Consider the following 20,682-nt stretch of genomic DNA (forward strand, 5'->3'; position numbering starts at 1 on the left):
CTTCTCAAAATAAAAATCAAACAAATTAAGGTAATATTAATAACTAATATATGAACAAAGACAATGTCCAACCAGTTAAACTCAAAGTTGTATCAATTACAAAGTACTTATTACCTGTAATTTTCCAATTTACAAGATTATTGAATTATCCAGAATAATCTGCTTGGCTTTGAATATTAAATTTATGAACTTGTAAAATATATATAGAATCTCAAAGTATAAAATAAATGTTCTTTATCAGTAGGCTATTCCTTATTGAACCAACTTGAACAGGAAAATATCATCAAGCAATTTTCTATTTAGCCTAAATGTTAAATTCTAACTGTTCACAGTACCTCACCATTTCCAGAAGACTCCACCAACTAACAAAAATAACTGTTATAGATTAATTAATTGAAAATACAAACTTTAAATTTTGAAAAGAATTTTAATCTTAAAACTCAACCTTCCTACCGAAAAATCTATACGGCAAGAGTAGGCTATCACTTCTACACGAACTTCTCTCTCTGAGCACCCCGCAAAGACTCTCCTGAAAACCCACTTGAATCAACCGGAAGGCTCTCGAAGTACCTCCCACCATCCAATCAACCTAACATTGGCCAATCAAAATTGACCAAACACAATGTCTGAACTGGATGGTACCCATCCAATCCAGACCTGTAACTTATGCTCAATACCTAGAGACAAAAGGAAGCTTCTAGGCATTCCTCGAACCTGAATCAACAAGAAATTCACCACTGCTAGAAGGATCACAATCTTACAATTCACTTATTATATAAATTTACAATTCTCTTAATAAAATATAAATATTCCTATAAATAATTAAACAATATAGGAAGCATCCTATAGTTGTTAATCTGAATTGTTATAATAATCCCTCAATCCAGAAACTCAATGCATTGATAATAGATGTATGAAAAACATAACCCTTAAACGATTTAGGGGAATGTTAGAACTCAGCGAAAACGAATTTAAATAGATGAGATTCTTTCTATCCTCTCACAGTTAAACAAATTCTCAAGAACTTTGGCAACTTGGCACAGTTCACTAGCCTCAGTTTGCTTAGCTTACATACAAATGTGTATTTACAATTACTGTATTGCTTCAACAGATCAATTATAAAAGCTTATTTAATTTGTCATATTTATGTTGTCTTTTGTACGCCCACCGTTCTATTAAATTTAAGGAACATCGGGTAATTTAGGTAAATACTTTTATTTACATCGTCTACTTAATAACTTTAAATCAGCAGACAAATTAGGTTCAAGTTAATGAACTAGAAATGTTCGGTTTATAACCAAAGACCGGAATAATTTCAATGTCTGAAAACATGAAGATACATGATTTATAATTGCTATAATAATCACTCAATCCAGAAACTTGGTGTTTGGATAGTATATGTTTGAATAAACATAGCCTTTAAATGATTTCGGCGTATTTTATTAATGACAGAATTTAAATTATGATTAAATAATGTTTGTGAATCATCGGGATGATAATGAACAGAAAAAAGGTTTTTCAAAAAAAGTTCTTATTCAACTTCTTTTTTGCTTACAGATTTTCAAAGTTAACCGTTTAGCATTACCTGTCGATATTGTGTGTATGCGCTTACATAATAATATAGATCCCCGTGTTGCCAGCTGTTTTGTGCTACTGCACCCTGATGTATCACTCGACGACCAACGGACAGGTGCTCGTGCAGGTGCATGCGGGTACGTGCGGCGTCGTCGACTGACACTTCAGTCCTCGCACCAGGACAGGTAAGCACTCACCTTGGGATCCATTTGTAATTTTAATTAATAAGTTAAGATTACCTCTGTCTTGCCTTAATTTTTAAGTAAAGTGAGTAGAACGGTAATGATTTTGATTGCGACGAGTGGAGGGAAGATCAAGTATCTTGGCAGTTTTTTCCAAGACTTTAAACAAAGCTTTTGCGGGTTGAAATATAAGGATTGTAATCAGCTTTCATGTTTAATAAATACATTAGGTAATACATTAAAAAAGCTCTAATTTAACACTAAAGGTTAGTATCATCTGATCTGACTACTTGATAATTTGTCTTATATATTGTATTAAGTGTGTATTTATGTTGCTTAAAACTTTGTATTTGTGGTTTATATTATTTTCTTCATAATGAAGGAGCTGAATATATTACAAGTACCAACAATACTGAATAAATTTATATAATAAAGTAACATACTTTGCTACCAACCGAAATTATCGTATTTTAAACAACTATTGAGTTGGACATCTGATAATCGTAGTTCTCAATGTCGGTGAAGTTGACTCCGTATTAAATTTCGCGAATTTAAAATTGAGATAGACCATAACATTTTAGTTACTTGTGTGCAATACGATAAATTTAGTTCACGAACAGCATTACTAATACATTTATGGGACACTAAATTACTAATGGTATTTATTTCCAATAAATTACTATGGTATTTATTGCCAATAAATTGATAATGGTATTTATTGTTAATACTTAATTTCAATTCAACTTCATTTCAATAATTAGTTAAAATGTGACTAACCTTGCGTGGTTTAGTAGATAATATATAATGAAAATTTATACAAAAATGTTATAAGTATAAATTTTATATATGAAATGTTTGTATAAATATCTAATTAATATTTTGCGACTCAACATTTGTTGTTCTCTATTAAAATTTATACAAGCGAAGTTTTACTTAAATTTTGTATTTTTCTTTACGCTTTTTTGCCTTGAATACACTCAATTTCAGACATCCATTTATAGTGTGTTTAGTATGGTTTGATTTTATCGGTTTATTTTCAAATGATTTTTAATTCAACATATGTTTTGCATTTCTTCGGATATTAATAATTTTATCGCATATTAATAATTTCATTTTGAATGTTCATAATTTGCTAGTTTCAACATCTGATTTAGAAAAGCGGACGAAATACCTGTTTTAATTAAAGACCCCAAATTTGTTATGTTTTTGTCCACCATTTTAAAACGGTTAAGTAGTTCGTTGGTATTAGTAGACCTGTTTATTTATATTGTTTTGAATAAAATGGCCTTAAAGTCACGTATAACAAGCGACCTATATTTACATTTGAGTATTTTTACATTCTAAAATTGGACCCCATTTTCCATTAAATGTAATGCTTTTTAATGGATTCTCTGGATTTGATTTATCAGATTGAATTTTGGTTTCTTTAATGCATAAAATTGTTCTCGCGATTTAAGATAGCTTATTGTATTTGAGTATACATACTAAGATATTTAATATCTCTTAGCATAAGGGTCAAATATATTTAAAATTTAAGGAATTTTAAAATAAACATTGATATGTAAACAATTCTATGGTACTTAGGTCCTGAGATTTCCGATTTGCTGTAATTCAAAACTTTAAAAGGTCCTTTGTTCTTATAATACTTTTGATATATTGTAAATTTCGGGATGACAGCCTTACAAGTTTTAAGAAGCAAACGATGACATGCAACAATATTACTGCTATCATTTATAATAGATTCAAATTAAATTTAAATATTTAATGTGTTTTATAAAATTGAATGCCAGATCCATTCAATTTAACATTTCAATATAATGGTAGTATATCAACTTGTTATATTTTTCACGATCATTCACCAATACAGAATATTCATTAAAAACTGTATACTACTGTATTTTAAAATCCTATAAAGTACAAAAGTTAGAGCTTCCTCAATTTAGAAAATAATAAAATACCATACCTGCCATTAAATTATCATTAAATTAACCTTAAAACATATAAATTGGAGTTTCGTTACTTCTGTCTAAAAAGTATGATCAATAATATATCATTGCCTCCGTAATTTATGAGTACGTATTTGCGCTTAGCCTGTAAGATTCTGAAAGTCTAGTGATATCTATAATCATTAATTCTTTATTAGTAGCTCTGTGATTTTGTACTACAGATCATTATCCTATATCGTATACATACAGTATCCAACTGTATTTTGGATCTATAAATGTATGGCCTAGTACTTTAAGGTGAGTTAGGTATATATTTCCGGTATGAAATTCGTCTTGAGCTTATTTTATATCACTTTTTGAATAAAATGCACGTTAAAATGCAAATAATCTATATAAATAAAAATGAATTTCCGTTTCGTTAGTCTCGCTAAAACTCGAGAACGGCTGAACCGATTTGGCTAATTTTTGTCTTCAAATGTTCGTGGAAGTCCAGGGAAGGTTTAAACGATGAGAAAATATAACAAAAGTTCACAGGATTCCGCCCCACTGGTCTCTAAAAAGTTACGGAAATACCCGTAAGAAGTGCATTGCAGCAGCAAACATGTGTTATTAAGTGAAAGAGCTTGTTCAAAATTAATCAGCTGTTCTTTGTAAACAATATATAATGCGGACAAAAGAAATAATTATAATATGTTGAATTATATGTTGATCAGAAGAGCAATGCAGATATCAAAATTATTATCTTACGTTGGCTACAAATATAAAGAATGTTATAAAAACCAACCTTAATTATTGTTGTTTTTTTTGACAGAAGTATGGTTCTCAGAATGTGCGCACTGAGTTCATGGCAGACAAAGCAAGCTAAATCATGGCATCGGAGATATAACGAATTAGATCCAGAAGTGATACACGCGCAAAGCCTAAAATAAAAACCATTCGGAATTTCGCTTAACATCTGAAGCTCATAATCATTAGACTGTAATAATAAATGTACCTAAAATATGCCTATTTTCGTTTCAAAATTACATTGAGCGCCATCATTTATTACATCGTATGTGCGCTAATGAATTCGACTTGTTGACTCCTGTCCACGCTTGGCTTAATATAGTTCAATTGTATGCAAAAATCATAGAATATTTGGTGAAAAATTCCAGTTATTTCACAGGTGCATATTAAACACTGTTTTAAAATTTAAGTCTTAAATAGATCATGAGCTTGGAGAATTCTTAAGTGGCTATAATTTAATTTCAGAAGCTTAATAACGCCTCGAATCATCGAATCTATGGCGCTATGTTAAGAAAATTCAGCTGACAACAAACGTGAGAGTTGCATTGCTGAACGATAAATCTGCTGAAGATTCCTCTGACCAATTGCTGACTAATCTGTAATTGTAAAGTACCTGTCGACGAATCGAGCGGATTCATTTCATTTCCTCCGAATTTCTGTAACTTTGTCTCATCGAAAGACGAACTCATCAACCAAAGTATTCCCAAACATCATTACTAACCTCAAAAATAATGAATGGTTGAGTGAGCGAGCAATTTTGGCAGCTAAGAATAAAGATGTAGATGACTTAAACTACATAATTCAGAATGATATAATTTGTACACTGCATTCTTTCAAATCTACTGACTGTGTAACAAATGAAGGTGATGCCACCAACTATCCAATTTAATTTTTTAAACTCCTTGGATGTACCTGGCTTACCAACCCGCACAATTTACGACTAAAGATTGGTTCATAGTAATCATGCTTCAAAACTTAAACCACCCAAACCTGTGCAACGGAAACACATTTGGTGGTAAGTAAATTGATGAACAATTTTATTTACGCCACAATACTCAAAGGAAAATTCAAAGGTGAGGAAGTTCTCATTCCGAGGATCCCGATGATCCCAACCGACATATGCCATTTGAGTTTAAAACGGCTTAAATTTCCGATCCGTCTTGCATTCGCCATGATTGTAAATAAGTCACAAGGCCAATCTTTGAAAGTTTGTGGTCTTTAATCTCGAACACCCATATTTTTCCCATGGCCAATTATGTGTGGCATGTTCACGGGTCGGAAGAAACTAATAAAAAAAAAAAACAAAAAATGTAGTTTATCACAAGGTGCTACAATAAAAAATGGCAAATAAAGAATCATTGAATAATTATATTTTTTTATTTACAATTATCCTAATTTAAAAAGTAAAAAATGTGATCATGTGATATTGCCTTTAAGGCGGAACAAAGTTCGCCGGGTCAGCTAGTTGTACTATAAAAAATGTTCACCCATAAGTATGTACACTTGCTTTTTATTTTACAGCTATAGTGCTTAGTTACTAAACTAATTAAAAAAATATATATAAGTATATTAAAATACTCTTATGCACAGAATGCAGACAATAAGTTTAAAATAGTTTTGCAATAAACAGTTATTATGATTATTTTACAAACTAAAAATATATATTGTAGATAATTAAGATGAATAAATAATAATAATAATATATAAGTAAATAAATAATATAAATAGTATTTATATTCTATAAAATTAAAATGTGAACTAAAGAAGAACGAGTAAGCACCCCAGTGGAACGCCGAACAAGTAAAAGCTGCAATATGAGTACGTATTGATATTGCCAGGAGAGCTAAACCAGGCGCTTCGTGTATGAATCCTATACAGTATAATGTACAATGCTCCTTTTATGTAGTATTCTTAAAATGTTATTTTAATTTTGAATCAGTTGTATTATAACACGAATATTATATTTTTTTCTCAAGCACAAACTACTCTTTAAAATTAGTATCTTATGTATATCTTAAACGGACAGTGACCTACTGGTTTTTTTATTTGTGAATTATTTGTTTGAAGTTTTGTTTTTTTGTTGGTTATTTGTTAATGTTTGGTAGTCAATAAATCGAAATTCCTGTGTTTAAATGTTACAAGAATCTCAATTTTTGTAGTATTAAAACTTGTAAAGATATACAAGAATACACAGAATAATATTTCTTAGAATAGAAAAAAAAATTAATGAATCCTATTTGTTAGTGTACATTGGTTACATACAGTACTTTATTATATACAGTATTACATACATTAATAAAGAATGGTAATATGAGTAGAGATAAAATATATTGGTTATAATTATCAAATTTAATTAGTAACTGTTATTATGTGTTTCTAATAATAAGTCGATTTTTATTTATTCTTTATTATTTTTGATGCAATGGTAACATGAATATCAGCGCTCGCGTGTTAGATTTTATCTCCTGATTGGATGGGCGATCATTCTGTGATAAACTCTGATTAAAAACGGTTTCATTTCCACTTGTAACTCGCGTCTCTCCCGGTAAGTTCTGAATGTAAACCGTTATACAAGTATAATGTGCTTATAACCAGGAATTCAAGATTATTTACAGGTAATTCATATTCACAAATTATGTAGTTAAACATCGTTAAGTTATCATTGATCCCCCTTCCCTATTGAATATTTAGCGCCGCGATTGAGACTACTTTCATAACTACTTGGTTATTTTTAATTATTTGTATTTCATTTGAAGAATAGATGCAGTTCCTAAAAATGTAACGTTTATTTGTTATGTCATCATTTTATGTGTGTTAATACTCCAGGTAAAAAACAAATCTAATCACATATTACCATTAACATGTTTTATTAGTAAAAATAATCGCCTACCAAACAAGCACACAACAAACAATTTAAATTTTATTATGTAAATTAAAATTTTGTATATTTTTAGTTTTTTATCCGATAATTTGGTTAAGTGGGGGCATCACTTCAAAATAACAAATTAAAAACCAAAAGCCTATTTGAAGATTTGAAAATTGTAGTTCAATTATTTTTTATACATGCACAACTAAATTTATAAAGTTGCAAGAACGTCGAAATTGAAGAAAAACAGGAAAATTAGTTTTCATGTTTTTAATTTTTACACTTTTGCAATTTCCTCAGTGTTCGGAGCAAGAACTATTTCAATGTATATATAACGAGTATTACAACCCTCATCTCTACAAAACGGTCTAGTTGCACGTGATAATTTCCTTGTCCCTTAAAAATTTTACACTGTGTAAATAATTAAATATGTTCCATTCACTTTGCAATGAACACAGGATCGCTGCGTTCGATGTTTGTGTAGATAAATAGTAAAAAAATCTTGAACTTTGTTGCACTTCATCGTTTAAATATCAAAAGCATGTACTTGAAAATAAACTAAGAAGCATTTGATGCGTATTAATTATATCTTTAAAGTGAGACATCTTCCATAACATTACGAACAAAAATGAGGGCGTATAAACTGCATTAGGTTTAACATTCTTCTTATGGGGAAAACCCAAGGTCATTTTACTGCAACCTGCTCTTAAGTTGTCTGTAGCAGTATTTAAGAGTTGGTTATAGTGAAACGACGTTGAGGTTTACACCATAAGAACAGTGTTAGACGTCAAACACTTTAACGGATTTTTAATGTATTGTAATGGAAGATATCTCATTTTAAACACATAACTTATAAACACCAAGAGACTTCTCAAATTTTCTTGTAAAGTGTATACTTTTTGAATATTTAAATGATAAATTTATCTATAAAAAAATATTGTTCAGAATACATTAACCGTTTATGACTATAATCAAGACTCCCGCGCCTTTTAGTCATACGCATACTCCAACGCATTAAATGGGTTGAACTCATTATTGACGTCTCCCTGTTGTGAAAATTATACAATGGTCTTGTTATATTGCTATTTAATGTATACTAGTGGCCCCTGTGTACGTAATAATTTACAAAATGTGTACTTTTATATCTTTCAACTAATACAGGGGTAAATTCTGTACAGCATTACTGCGGAATGTGTTGACTTAGGAAGTGTTGTTATTGTCAAGACTTTAAAGGTTAACAAATGTATCAGCCTCTCTCCTCAAACCCGTGAGGCGGAGCATTATAATGCATTTGAATCTTAAATATGCCTATATAATATTATGCCAGTACTTAAACTTAATAGCTGCAGTAATTGTGCGGATTGGAAGCACAAACACATCCATGTATAGATACATTATAGTATAGTAGGATTAGCCACTTTATATGTTATTGTGTATTAATTTCAGTCTATTGTGTTACAAATCAGGTGGACATGAAGGTGTCAGCGGTAGGGGGGTCCGAAGTTCTGAGGGCCAAGCCCCCCCAACTGGTTGCCCGACGCAACGCCCGAGAGAGGAGGCGAGTCCAAGCCGTCAACTCAGCGTTCGCTCGACTGCGGCGAGTGGTACCTCTAGAGCACTCCAGGTACCGTTCACACCTACAATATATTCGGAACTACTCTGTAGTATATTGAAAATGAGTCACTTCTGTTCAACTTAGAACTGTGATTAACTAGTTGACTGCGGCAGACGCCATACCGTGCAGAATATTAGAGAGAGTAGCCAGACTCCCTCAGTAGGCTACAGAGCCGGAGTACAGATGTAGAGTACAGAGTACATTTTTAGATAAACCAAATATTTCATTTTTATGTAACCTTTTTTGACCATAACGCACTATTTGCTTGTACATTGGCAATAAATAATAGTTTGTCTGGGATTTTAAGTGCCTATTACTATAATAGGTAGAATAGCAGGACGATAGACAGGTTTCACAATATCCATTTGTCGTTGTACCTTCAGAGCTCAGTATTAGCTACTACCTCATACATGTAAATCTCTTGTAAGGAGATTTCAGTGTAATTTACCAAGGAAACAAGTCAAGGACTTCTTTTATAAAATTAGTGTTCGGTTACCAAGGAAACAAGTCAAAGCCCTTAAACACATAAAAAGTGTTTTGTTAGAAAAATACATTATTTTTTAGTAGTACCGTTGCGTTTGTTTTATTTCATATATACAGTCCGCTTTGTAAAGGAAATTATAGTGAAAGTTACCAAGGAAAAACGTCAAGGGCCTCTTTTTATAAAATAAGTGTTTGGTTACCAAGGAAACAAGTCAATGACAGGGAAACATGTTCAATATAAAAACAACAGTAACTGTTAGGTAAAAGTGAAGGAATTGCTGACTGGTTTAAATAACTTATTTCATACAACGAAATGGAACTCTGGTCATTTTTAATAATCAAGTTTAACTATTTAGAATTTTTTTTAATAACTGTACGATGTAATTTAAAGTACATTATAAAAAACCGACAGGGCCTGCTTAATATCATGTCATGTCTGTCAATAAGCTCTTTATAAGTAAGGTTCTAGAGATTTGAAACTTGGTACATAGATTGGAGTCAAAATGTATAATTAAAGTCAAAAACAACAGCCTAACATATTTACAATGATCTTTTAGGCAATTGGGATGGCTAGGAGAAAATTGCAGAATAAACGAACTTGTAAACAAACAGTACAATAGTATTTCATTTTTCATGTACATTGTAACACACGTTCTGTCTGGTCCATGAATACACAGCTGTATCGGTTTACTTTATATGAGTACAGCACGTTACTGATAATTGTTGAAAAGTTATCTTTCTGTCACTCCAAACAACTCCAAGCATTTCTTCGCCTCACTAAAAGCTACAAGACTATCAATATTTTTAATAATAACACATTACTGATGCATGTGTGTAATTATAACTTTAAAAAATTAGTCATCCTTCAATCTACAGTGGTGCACAATCCACCGCCTATACTGAAATCACATTGCATGTTTCGTGTTGCAGGGGCAAGCGCGTCAGCAAGGTAAAAACTCTGCAGCGAGCCATAGAGTACATCAGCAGTCTGCTGAGTCTACTGCGTCATCCTCAGCACCATCCTTGGGTGCGTTACCTCACTATCATAGACTTCCTCTGTAGATCTTTTATGAAATAGAGCTCGCTGATCAAAATTCTTATAGTTATAGCCTACACGGTGGTTTGATATTTTATGTAAATGTAGCTATTTAGAATAAATTAAATTTGGTTTAATTTATGTTTATGTTAGCACCTGAGAAATGCACCTTTTAGGATCAAATTCCTCTTAGCGAGCTAAATAAGTGCCAAAATTGACAATGTATGAAACACTTCTCATTTGTTGATTTTAAATTAAAATCACTATTCAATTCACCCAATAAATATTAGGCTAAATTAGTGTTTTTAATGTTTTTTAACCAAAGAAAAGATAAGCACACTCATGAGCTGTTTTAAAAAAAATTGTACGTGTTAGTCAACTGATAGCCAGTTTAATAGAAGTTGAAGATCTGAATAAGAGTTTTAGGTTTTTAATTTTTAGGAAAAAAAGTTACGGAATTTGAGATTGGCTGTTTTTGGATGAATAGTTTTAAGCATTACTTATTAAAATTTGTTTGCCTTTTATTTCTATTCTCGACAAGAGTAATACACAGAGAATAATGAATAAAGAGGAATGACAAGCCCTTCGATCATTGAATATGACATTTTTATCGGATAATGTAAATGGTGATATTGAACATACAGCGGTGTATAACTTGTAACTTAGATATTGTTGACGGTATTCGTGTTGTTTGTTGTAAAAGAGCGGCGGAAATATGCAAATGCAAGCAGAATACAAAGAAGGATAATAGGAGGAATCCCTGAAAAAGAAATTCTTGTTCTAGCGACTTATTTTTTGTTTGTTTGTACATTGTTCTTAAAGTTGAGAGACCGGGTGGGTGTCACCCAAAAAAGGTGACACCCGGTGCGGCCCGCCCCCGCCGACCCCCTTTGCTATGCGACTGTTACCAAAACCGTTGAAAACCACCAAGACCAAGTTTTAAACATGTTACAACAAATTGGAGGAATTTTTACAAAACAATAGTAGATGGTTTATAAAAGGTGTTTAGCCTGTGTTTTTTTTATTTTTTTTTTTATTTCAAGAACGTCTTTATTTCAGCCAGGTTAACTACAATGCTAATCACAAGAGTGTGCTTACGAGGACTGGAATCATTACAATGCCTATCAAGTGCCTACCTTACTTTCTTTTTACGCAGAAGGAATAATTAGCCAGTTCTCATGGGTCACAGGAAAATTGTATTTAGCCTACAGGCTTCCTAAGAGTATCTGAATATATAGTAACTCGACGTCTTGTTGCTGGAAACCAGGAAAGCAGAAGAAAATAAATACTTCATCGGTGTTTCCTAGCTCGACGTAACAAACCTCAATAAGGATTCTCGGAGAATGTAATAAACCGGTAATAAAACGTATCATGAAGTAGGCCTAATGTGGAAAGCGATCTCGAAAGGAAGCGATGTTGTAAGTCAGTAAGGTTTTAGTGTTTTTGTAAGGGACCCGCGCTCCAGCGCTCCAGGCCAGCCCCGATATTGTATTAGCACTTAGGCCTACCCATCGTTAAAAATACAATTAGAGAACAGCTAAAGCGTTTAGAACCAAAATATTTCACATAAATACAGTATTTGTATAGATGTATAATTTCACTGGCTATAAAATATCAAATGTCACATTAGTTATTTGTTCATGCTTATAAATAATATTATCTGTAAAATATAATAGTTTTCAACTAAATTCCAAGCATTAAAATATTAATTAAACATATTATTAAGAGTTCTCTATAATGTTATGTCACTAGCACTGTTAATGTTTGTTGCAGGAATACAGAGTGTTTGTTCCAGTTGCTGACGCCTTACAGTACAATTTCCAGTAAACTTGAAACCCATGACGTTTTGGTATAACTCCTACTTACGATTCTCTCTCAATATATATATATATATATATATATATATATATATATATATATATATATATATATATATATATATGTTTCTTGTTATAGCTAAGAATTTGTTTCTTCACACTGAAACATGTTAATGAATATTACATATAATAGCACTCTTAAATATTTATTGTGTTTTGTTGTATAAACAGTGCAAACGTTTAAAATATAGGCCTACTATATGTATAGTGCAACTATTTATGAATGATTAAATACGTAGGTCAATTTAAATATGTGAAGCTGAAATTTAGTTTCCATCATATTAACAAAGTACAAATAAAGTTAATTACTTCAGGATTTAAAATTAATATTTTAAAATGTCAAAAATTACAATAAGTTGTGTGCTTTTATTTTCTTCAGAATATTTCTCAACCACGAACAACTTTGTAATTACAAAACTTTTTTTAAATAAGAGATCAATTTTATCATCCAAATAAAAAGAGTTATTTTCTGGTAATGTAATTCTTAGTACCATAATGATCCACTGGCAATATGCAGTGAGGTTGTCTAAAATGTTAGAAAGTAGATAATTCTTTATCTTTATTAATTATTACTGATAATGTAAAAGTTTACCTCATAACTTAACAATCTCTAGTCATTTCTAGTTTAAATTATTTATTATTTACAAGCTAAATGTAGTATATAATTTAAATAGAGAGTAAAGTCTTAGTGAATGTAATTTATGTGTGCATATTTATTTCACCTCTGGATTCCTTTTTGAATTTAGTTATTGGCTAAATTTAAAAAGTATTAATTTGATTTACAAAACATTTAGATAAGTTTCTTTATTCTAAGCCGAAGGTTTGCAACACACAGTGCTCTTACTAAATGTATTCTCTAGCCACAGTATACGACCGGTGTCTGGTACAGTATGGATGAGTCGCACACATTTTTAGAGTTCCAACGTGTTCAAGGCTAACGCATAATAGAGTCGTTATTGCTAAAGTTTATTTGTGAATATTGAGTTTTTGCTCTATTTCACCTTCCGCTTAGTGCGTCATTTGAAATCTGACACTGTCACAGACTTGAGTCCTGAGATCTGGGGTTCACGGCTGTCTGAAGAGATATAAAAAGATCGATGATGAAAACGTTCAAAATGAACTGTTTGCATCGACTTCAGAAATACATACACTACAAAAGAGGCTTATCTTTATCTTGTTTAAAGTACTAAACCGTCCTGTATACCCATAATTGTTAAAAAAGTTATATTGATGAAATAACTTAAATATTATTATGTATGCCCTAATGTGTTTTATCCAAACACATACGCGAATACGTATAGAATTCTTGTCTGAACACAACACGAGCAATTAAAATCACATTTCGGGTGGAAAACCGTATGAGCCAGTAGAACACCATGAAGACTATATTTAAGTAAGTATTAACAGTGTGATTTAGTTAGAGGTCACAATTTAAAAATTAAATAATACGCATTGTAATTTACTTAATTGGTATTATTTTATTTTGACACATTTGTTAGAGGTTGACATTAAACGTGAAAAATCATCTCCGTCAAATGAACGCCACATGGAGCTCTTTTGATGTGATGTTCGTTAATTGTGTTTTTTTTTATTTGAAGATATATTTGCGATTCTCATCCTCCAGCTCCGAAATCCAGCTGGGTTTGTTAGCATTAACCTTCTGCTTCAACTAACCCCAAAGATAATAATCCAGTGGTGTGAGGTCAAATGATCTTGATGGTTTGTCACCTAAATGACAGATTAAACGGCGGGGAAACGTTGAGTTCAACAACTGAACGGTTTTCTCGATCTGTATGACAAGTGCCCCGACTTGAAACTACAAGTCGTTCAAATCGTTATTACCACTCAATTCTATAGATTGCTGTCATAATCGATTATCATCTCCCGATAACGTCTCCGATCACGCCACCAACCCAAAATCCACCCCTAACAATTACCTTTGTTGGATGCATTTATATCATGCGAATAACATGAGATTTTAAAGTCTCTAAATGCGGCAATTCATCTTTGCTTATTATTCTGATGAAAATGAGCAACAATAGAAAAGAAGATTTTTATCACAAAATTGTCACCATTCCTATTATTCTCCACACTCAGTTAACAAATTCGCGCTGCTGATCATCTCCCAGTTTCAATTCTTGTGAATTCAATCTTGTATGCATGCAAGAACAGATCTTTTGTCATAATACACTGCGTTGTACCGTAGGAAAGGCCTAACTTCTGGGAGCGGCGACGAATTGAGGTTGACGGATTTTCTCGAACACCAGCGCTTTTTGCGGCGATATTTGCCACTGATATCCATTCCGCGAGCGTACTGGTCTTAGAACATCTAACATTGTAACCGTTACATTATATTTATCAATTAGTTTTTAAATCGCCGCACATGATGGACAGTTATGGTTACCAATCATTATCACTTCGGAGTGCTCGAATCGTGTTAGTGAAATTTAAAAAAATTGTAGCAACGAAAACAAATTCTTCAATCGATAACGCTCCTTAACAACGAATATCATTAAACATCAATGTCCAATTACAAAACATCAAATGTTTGTCTTGCCTAGGAGAACAGTATTGCCTGAACAACCCTATATTTCATTCCACTATCCGCCATAGGTCATTCATGGTCTAAGATAAAAATATCAAAAAGGAAAATAAGTTTTTTTTCTCAATAAATTTATATAAAATACGCACTTCTACTTGCATAATGAAATAAATTTAGTTTTTTAACATTGAACACATATAATACACACCATTCACAATGTGCGAAAAATCACAGTCTTCACAAATCTTTTTCAAACTTTTTCATTTTTATTTTTTTATCTTTCACTTAAAAACAAATAATCTACACATGACCATTGCTAGAAAATCAAGTAATAAATATTACCAACGTTAATATTGAGCTTGAATATTACAGTTAAGGCGATCGTGTAGAATTGACGGCGTTATACGAATGAGACGTGGCTAGTTCAGATATTGGGGGCTCACTGGTATCTGTCATTTGTATTCTGGGGTATTAATAAGGAAGCGGACTAGTGGAGCGGCAAGTGTCCCAGAGTATGTCTGCCGACTGCTGTGTACACCGGGCTTATATAAGTGGGTTGCCGCACAGGGGAAGTGCGGTAACGCGTTCACTCGAAGACCGGCTACGGACAGAGTTGGCCAACAGACCTGGCCGACACGACACCGACACTCGCAGGCGCAGGCGTCAACTCGTATAGATAGAGCCTAGACCTACTTCCTATCCTGCCACTAAACAAGCAATGCTCTGAACCAACGGTTCTTTCGAGATAGGTACTCAGTGAGTAGCACTGTAAAGTGGGGATGAAAATGAAAATTTCTCATGAAAAACGTGACACGTGTAAATGTTGAAATATTGCATAATTATTTTAAAAACAAAAGCATTGTGATACTCTTGTGAAATATCCACCCACCCAGCCCATCTCCAAGAGCTCAACTGTGAGCTGGGCGCATTAGTCTTGCACCCTTTAGGATTATTTCCCAGAAACTGTCCCAAGAGGGAACTAACGTGAAAGCCTGGAGCCTGGAGTCTCTAAAAAACCTCTCTTTAATACCATTTATAATTATTTGAAACTTGACATTCATAAAACGCACCTACGATGTATTTGTTTTTAGATACTGTTCGTATTAACAAACTGTCCTTTTCAGACAATTAATTTTAGACAATTCTGGTAGAGAATCCAAAACAACCCTAGTTGTTTCTTTTCCGTATTTACGTGAAATCCATTTGGGCCAGTAACCTTGCCTTGGGATAAAACGTCCACACGTCATAAATAAGCAAAATATATTATAAACATTGCAGAATTGTATACATAATTATATTCCTAACTTATCTTATTTTGTTTCTTTAAAATAAGAGGCCAGACCTTTCTTTCGACTAATAGCAACTATTATTCAATTATAGTAGTCATAATAAATACTTTGTGAATGCTCGCCAGCCTATGGCATTCCCACTAGCCTGATTGAAGTATCCTAAACAAAATTAAGGTCCAAGCATGCAACACTTGCACAACGAGTCTTTACTTCAAACAGGTTGTGTAAAATTAACTCACATAGTCACACTTTAAAACCCATTATCAAGTTCAGTAAAAATATAAAGTTAAAAAAGTCAACGTTAAAACTATTTGCAATGCCAAATAGTTACTTCTAGCAGTCACAAGCTCCAAAATATGAAAACCGGCTGAGCGTCTCTCACGAAATATATACTCCGGTATTCTTGTACTTCATTATGGGCTATACACAATAACCATGTAGAAAAAAAAACAAGTTAATAATAGTACAATGAATTGAAAAGGCAGAAAGTAAACAACTGGAATAAAATAGAACAAAAATAACTTCTCTGAATCGGCTCAGTTCGTACGATTCTATGTAAACCCTAGTCTCTGTTCCAGACAGTTTTGTATCACATTGAAGGAGGCTACAAACAAACATCTGTAAATCATTAGAAAAAATCTTTGTCCTTGAATAACAAACTGTGCTTCTCGAAAGCAATACTGATTATGTGTTCAGAAAACAACAGGAATTTATAAGAACACCAAAATCCTCGGCAAGACACTTGCTGTTGAACATAGAGCTCAAAATTCCGTAAACATTATTAGAATAGTATTAAAACTAAACACTACAGCTTTACTGAAGTTAAGGAATATGTGCTTAATTTCAGCTTCTACCATAGACAACTCCAACAACAACTCCATAGACATATAGAGAAATCTTAATATATGCAGCATAGAGTTGGGTGTCGCAGATCAGGGTTAATATTATAATGTTGCAAACATCAAGAAAAACGAGGTCTAAAATGGAACTTTGAGACATTCTTAAGCGGTTTAAAAACTCACACAATACAATTGAACACTAAATACTCCATCTAAAAAGCAGTATTTTATCAACCGTAAAAACCAGGAGAAATTTCACCAAAACCTCTTTTGAAAACTAGAAAAGACAATACCAATCAGGCTTCATCGAACAGCCGCGGGACTAGTTAAAGGTGGGGAGATGATGGACTCGCTTATAAACAAAATAGTGTTTCTCAAAATAATCTTCTCATGTGTCTTTGGTATGGTACCAAAGAAAAAAAATTAGATCTACAATTAGAAAGGCCAGGTCTAAAATTAGACCCAGATAGAAAGAAATTCCTTTGTCAGTAAACTCCGCCTGATCAACACCACAAGCGCAAGGGTCTTTATATCTAGTGTCAAAACTCCTTATCATCAAAAGCTTAATAAACGGATGGGAAGTTCTTCCAAAATTCTAAGCGCACCACTGCGGAGTGTTGGTAATTCCCTTGTCGACACTAACAGGTGGAGTCAAAGAAGAATATGAACGAACTAGCCAAGATACTGCAAAATTTGGTCATTTTTGACCTTTCTATTATAGCAATCCAGTCCAGCTACTTCCCTTTCCTCAGACCGGAATAGACATCATAGTATTGATAACTCCATACCACTCAAATTTCTTTTGACATGAACGCTTCCTTGCATGCAAATGAATACTTTAGATGAAAGCCACAAAATTATTCAAGAACGTGAAACTTCCTTCTTTTTATGGGTGCTTCATATGTTCTTCAAATAAACAATACAGTGTCTGACTTAATAAAATTAGCAACATCACTGACAGTAGGGTAAAAAAGTTCATTCCACTTGAAAGATGAAGGCTGAGGCTTTAAACTAAAATAATTTCCAAATGGATTGAAATAATTTAGTGTGCACAGAATTATTTAGCAAATAAATAGATCTCCAGAGGAAGATAACTCCTGATCGTCTTCTTGATTGATGCAATATCAGGGCTGCAGGCAATTTGGGTGTTTAGTGTATTGTACCTATCATTTATTCATTACACATTAGCATTATTTAGATTTTTAATCTTGTGAAGAATACTTAGTTTTGTATGATGCAGGAACACAAACACTAATCACATAAATGTACCAGTTACTATTAATTCTCTATCCTTTTCCACCATAAACGCACTCTTACAACTGGAAGCCGCAAGCTTTTTGTTGACCAAATTATTAACTGGTATCATGGCGTATAGAAATTATTTTTTATTTATTAATGTATTTTAGTAATTGTATGAAATATATGTAAAAAATAAAGATAGTAAACATGTGAGATTTCTATGTTGACTGTTACGTCAATCTATCAGAATTCCCTCTATCTGAATTAATATTTTTAATATTGAATATTTATTAGTTTTTAGACTGTGTCAAGACATTTCAAACTAAATATCCAAATTAGATGAAGATATAATATCTTAACACAGACATGATTTGTGTCCCGTTTCTTAGGCTTATGTGGACAGTGCATAATGATCAGAAGAACCGGAAACTTAAAACCTAGTCTTCGCATAGTAATAAAAGTTGCATTACGCAAACACCGTTCACAGCATTAAATTGCAATACCCCGTCTCATTAATACAAGTAAGTGAAGTCTTACGAGTCAAGGAGGAATGTGGATTGCGAAAAACATCCTTCAGATCTCAAGCGAACGGATTCATTTGCCTAGAGAAATGAGCAAATCGTGGTGGGAGCAGTTCCTCGTATGAAGAAATGGTAACTGAGAGATGGAATTAGCATTCAGTGTTTAATTAACAGTAAACACGGCTTGGCGGCGCGGCGTGGCGTGGCGTGGCGCAGAGCGGCGGCGGTACGGTACGGGTGTGTGGGAGTGACGGCTCGCAACAGCACCGGCCCGGCGATCTGTTCCTCTTACGTAAGACTTACACAAGTGCGACTTTCGCTGTCCCAGTGACCGAGTGCGGCGGCGACCATCCTCGACTGTTCCCTTCCTGAACCCGCCCGCGGGAACGGCACCAGGAACAGTGGAACTGGTTCTCCGAGAGGAAAGACCCGGTAGGCTGGTTCACTGGGTTAACAGATGCCTCTAAGTTAAACACTCTTTAGGGAAGGTAGCGTCAATGCAATACGTATACAATACATGAAATACGAGATTAGTACGTTGACAAGTCTACAACCAAAGCGAGAGGAAGAGATTCTCCTTGAGGGATTTATGTAAGTTTCTCAGAGAGTTTTAAAGGAAAATACAAAATTTACAAAATTCAGTTGTTCATCAGTTTATCATATCAATTTACTCATATTTATGTACTTTAAATAACAACTCTGAGACTAAATACCCATAGACATTATTGGAGTTTTGGAAGTTTATTTCATATTCAGAGTTTTAAATTTTGTTGTACATTTTTGAAAAATTTACCATTCAACGAAGTAACATTTCGGGGATTTAGTCATTATTTTTGTTTTGAAATCAAAACCATCTATACATGATAAAATTTCCCCTTCCACCACTAATTGAAGAAAGGTATATTTCATTTAGGGCATAATATACAAATTAGAAATATGAACAAATAAATATGCGTTAGTTTTTCAAGTTAGGTTTTACAAGTTTTTTACAATTGCGACTGTTTAAGTTGGTACAATCGGTTTAATGTTGTTTAAAGCCTTTTGAATAATTTATATTCCTTTCCTGAAGACAAAAATTACATTTTCCCCTTTCCACGAGGAATTCAAGAGACTTAAATCGGCTTAGGTAGCATTTACAATTGTATTTTTGTATATAACAGGCTACTGTAAAATTCATATCCATATCTTCAGCTATTATTCCTTGTTTCTGTTTAAAAAATTTGCCACAATTCCTAATTTACATGCCTTGTGATAAGGCGAAACACATTTTTTCAATTTTGCTTGTCATAGAAGCAGTTATCATAAAGGTTTTGGCCCTGGAATTAAAAGAATCCCTCAATGGTTATTAACTAAGTTGTAAATATTCCTTTTTGAAACGGCTGTTATCTTTACATCTTAAGGGATATTGAAAAATGAAAGATATTCAAATAGTTCACATTTCCTGATAATGGTTAAGTATTTATCGTACAGTATCAAATTTAAAACTGTTCCACAAATTCTAACGACTAACGCCAAAAACTGTTTGTTGGATGAGATTAGCTTACCAATCTATAGAAAGCATGTGTAAAAGTTACTTTTTTCCCAGTTGTGTTTGGTTGAATCGGTTGGGAATTACGATAGTTACTGTATCAACTGTAATCCCTGATACAACACATTTTTGGTATATTGCATAGAAACTGGAATAATTTGATTACAAGGGTATCTTCAATCTTCAGCATTTAGATGTATACAGGGTGAATCAGAATACCCGTCCGCGATATATAGTGTCTGAACCGAGAAACTTGCATTCTTCGTTTTAATAGTTAAATATTTAAGCAAATCCAAATTTTAATCCAAGGTTGTCTAATATGGGGGTTTTTGAAGGCATCGCGAACAGATGGTCTATC

At 32.9% G+C, this 20,682-nt stretch overlaps 1 protein-coding gene across 3 annotated transcripts; it reads left to right on the forward strand.

Moving 5' to 3' along the window:
- The first annotated feature begins 1,679 nt into the window (after positions 1-1,679).
- Positions 1,680-12,402, forward strand: LOC124358731 (achaete-scute homolog 3-like). 3 transcript variants are annotated; one of them, XM_046811029.1, is made up of 4 exons: positions 1,680-1,760; positions 8,822-8,979; positions 10,384-10,480; positions 12,263-12,375. In XM_046811029.1, exons 1-4 carry the CDS (start codon positions 1,707-1,709, stop codon positions 12,314-12,316), a joined length of 363 nt encoding a protein of 120 aa, XP_046666985.1. In that variant the 5' UTR covers positions 1,680-1,706; the 3' UTR covers positions 12,317-12,375. The 3 variants fall into 3 exon arrangements, with proteins under 3 accessions (XP_046666985.1, XP_046666987.1, XP_046666986.1); XM_046811030.1 differs by lacking the exon at positions 1,680-1,760 and adding an exon at positions 7,020-7,104; XM_046811031.1 differs by lacking the exon at positions 10,384-10,480 and having other exon boundaries at positions 12,263-12,402.
- Positions 12,403-20,682: the final 8,280 nt, after the last annotated feature.

This window comes from Homalodisca vitripennis, chromosome 3 (assembly GCF_021130785.1).
Source record: "Homalodisca vitripennis isolate AUS2020 chromosome 3, UT_GWSS_2.1, whole genome shotgun sequence".
Classification (NCBI taxonomy): Eukaryota; Metazoa; Arthropoda; class Insecta; order Hemiptera; family Cicadellidae; genus Homalodisca; species Homalodisca vitripennis.

What these genes read in the sequence shown, in the direction of transcription:
- LOC124358731 (XM_046811029.1), top strand. Translation starts at nt 1,707, where the DNA reads ATGCGGGTACGTGCGGCGTCGTCGACTGACACTTCAGTCCTCGCACCA. An exon ending in CAGTCCTCGCACCAGGACAG is followed by an intron (nt 1,761 to 8,821) that starts GTAAGCACTCAC and finishes GTTACAAATCAG; the next exon opens with GTGGACATGAAGGTGTCAGC. An exon ending in ATCCTCAGCACCATCCTTGG is followed by an intron (nt 10,481 to 12,262) that starts GTGCGTTACCTC and finishes TGTTTGTTGCAG; the next exon opens with GAATACAGAGTGTTTGTTCC.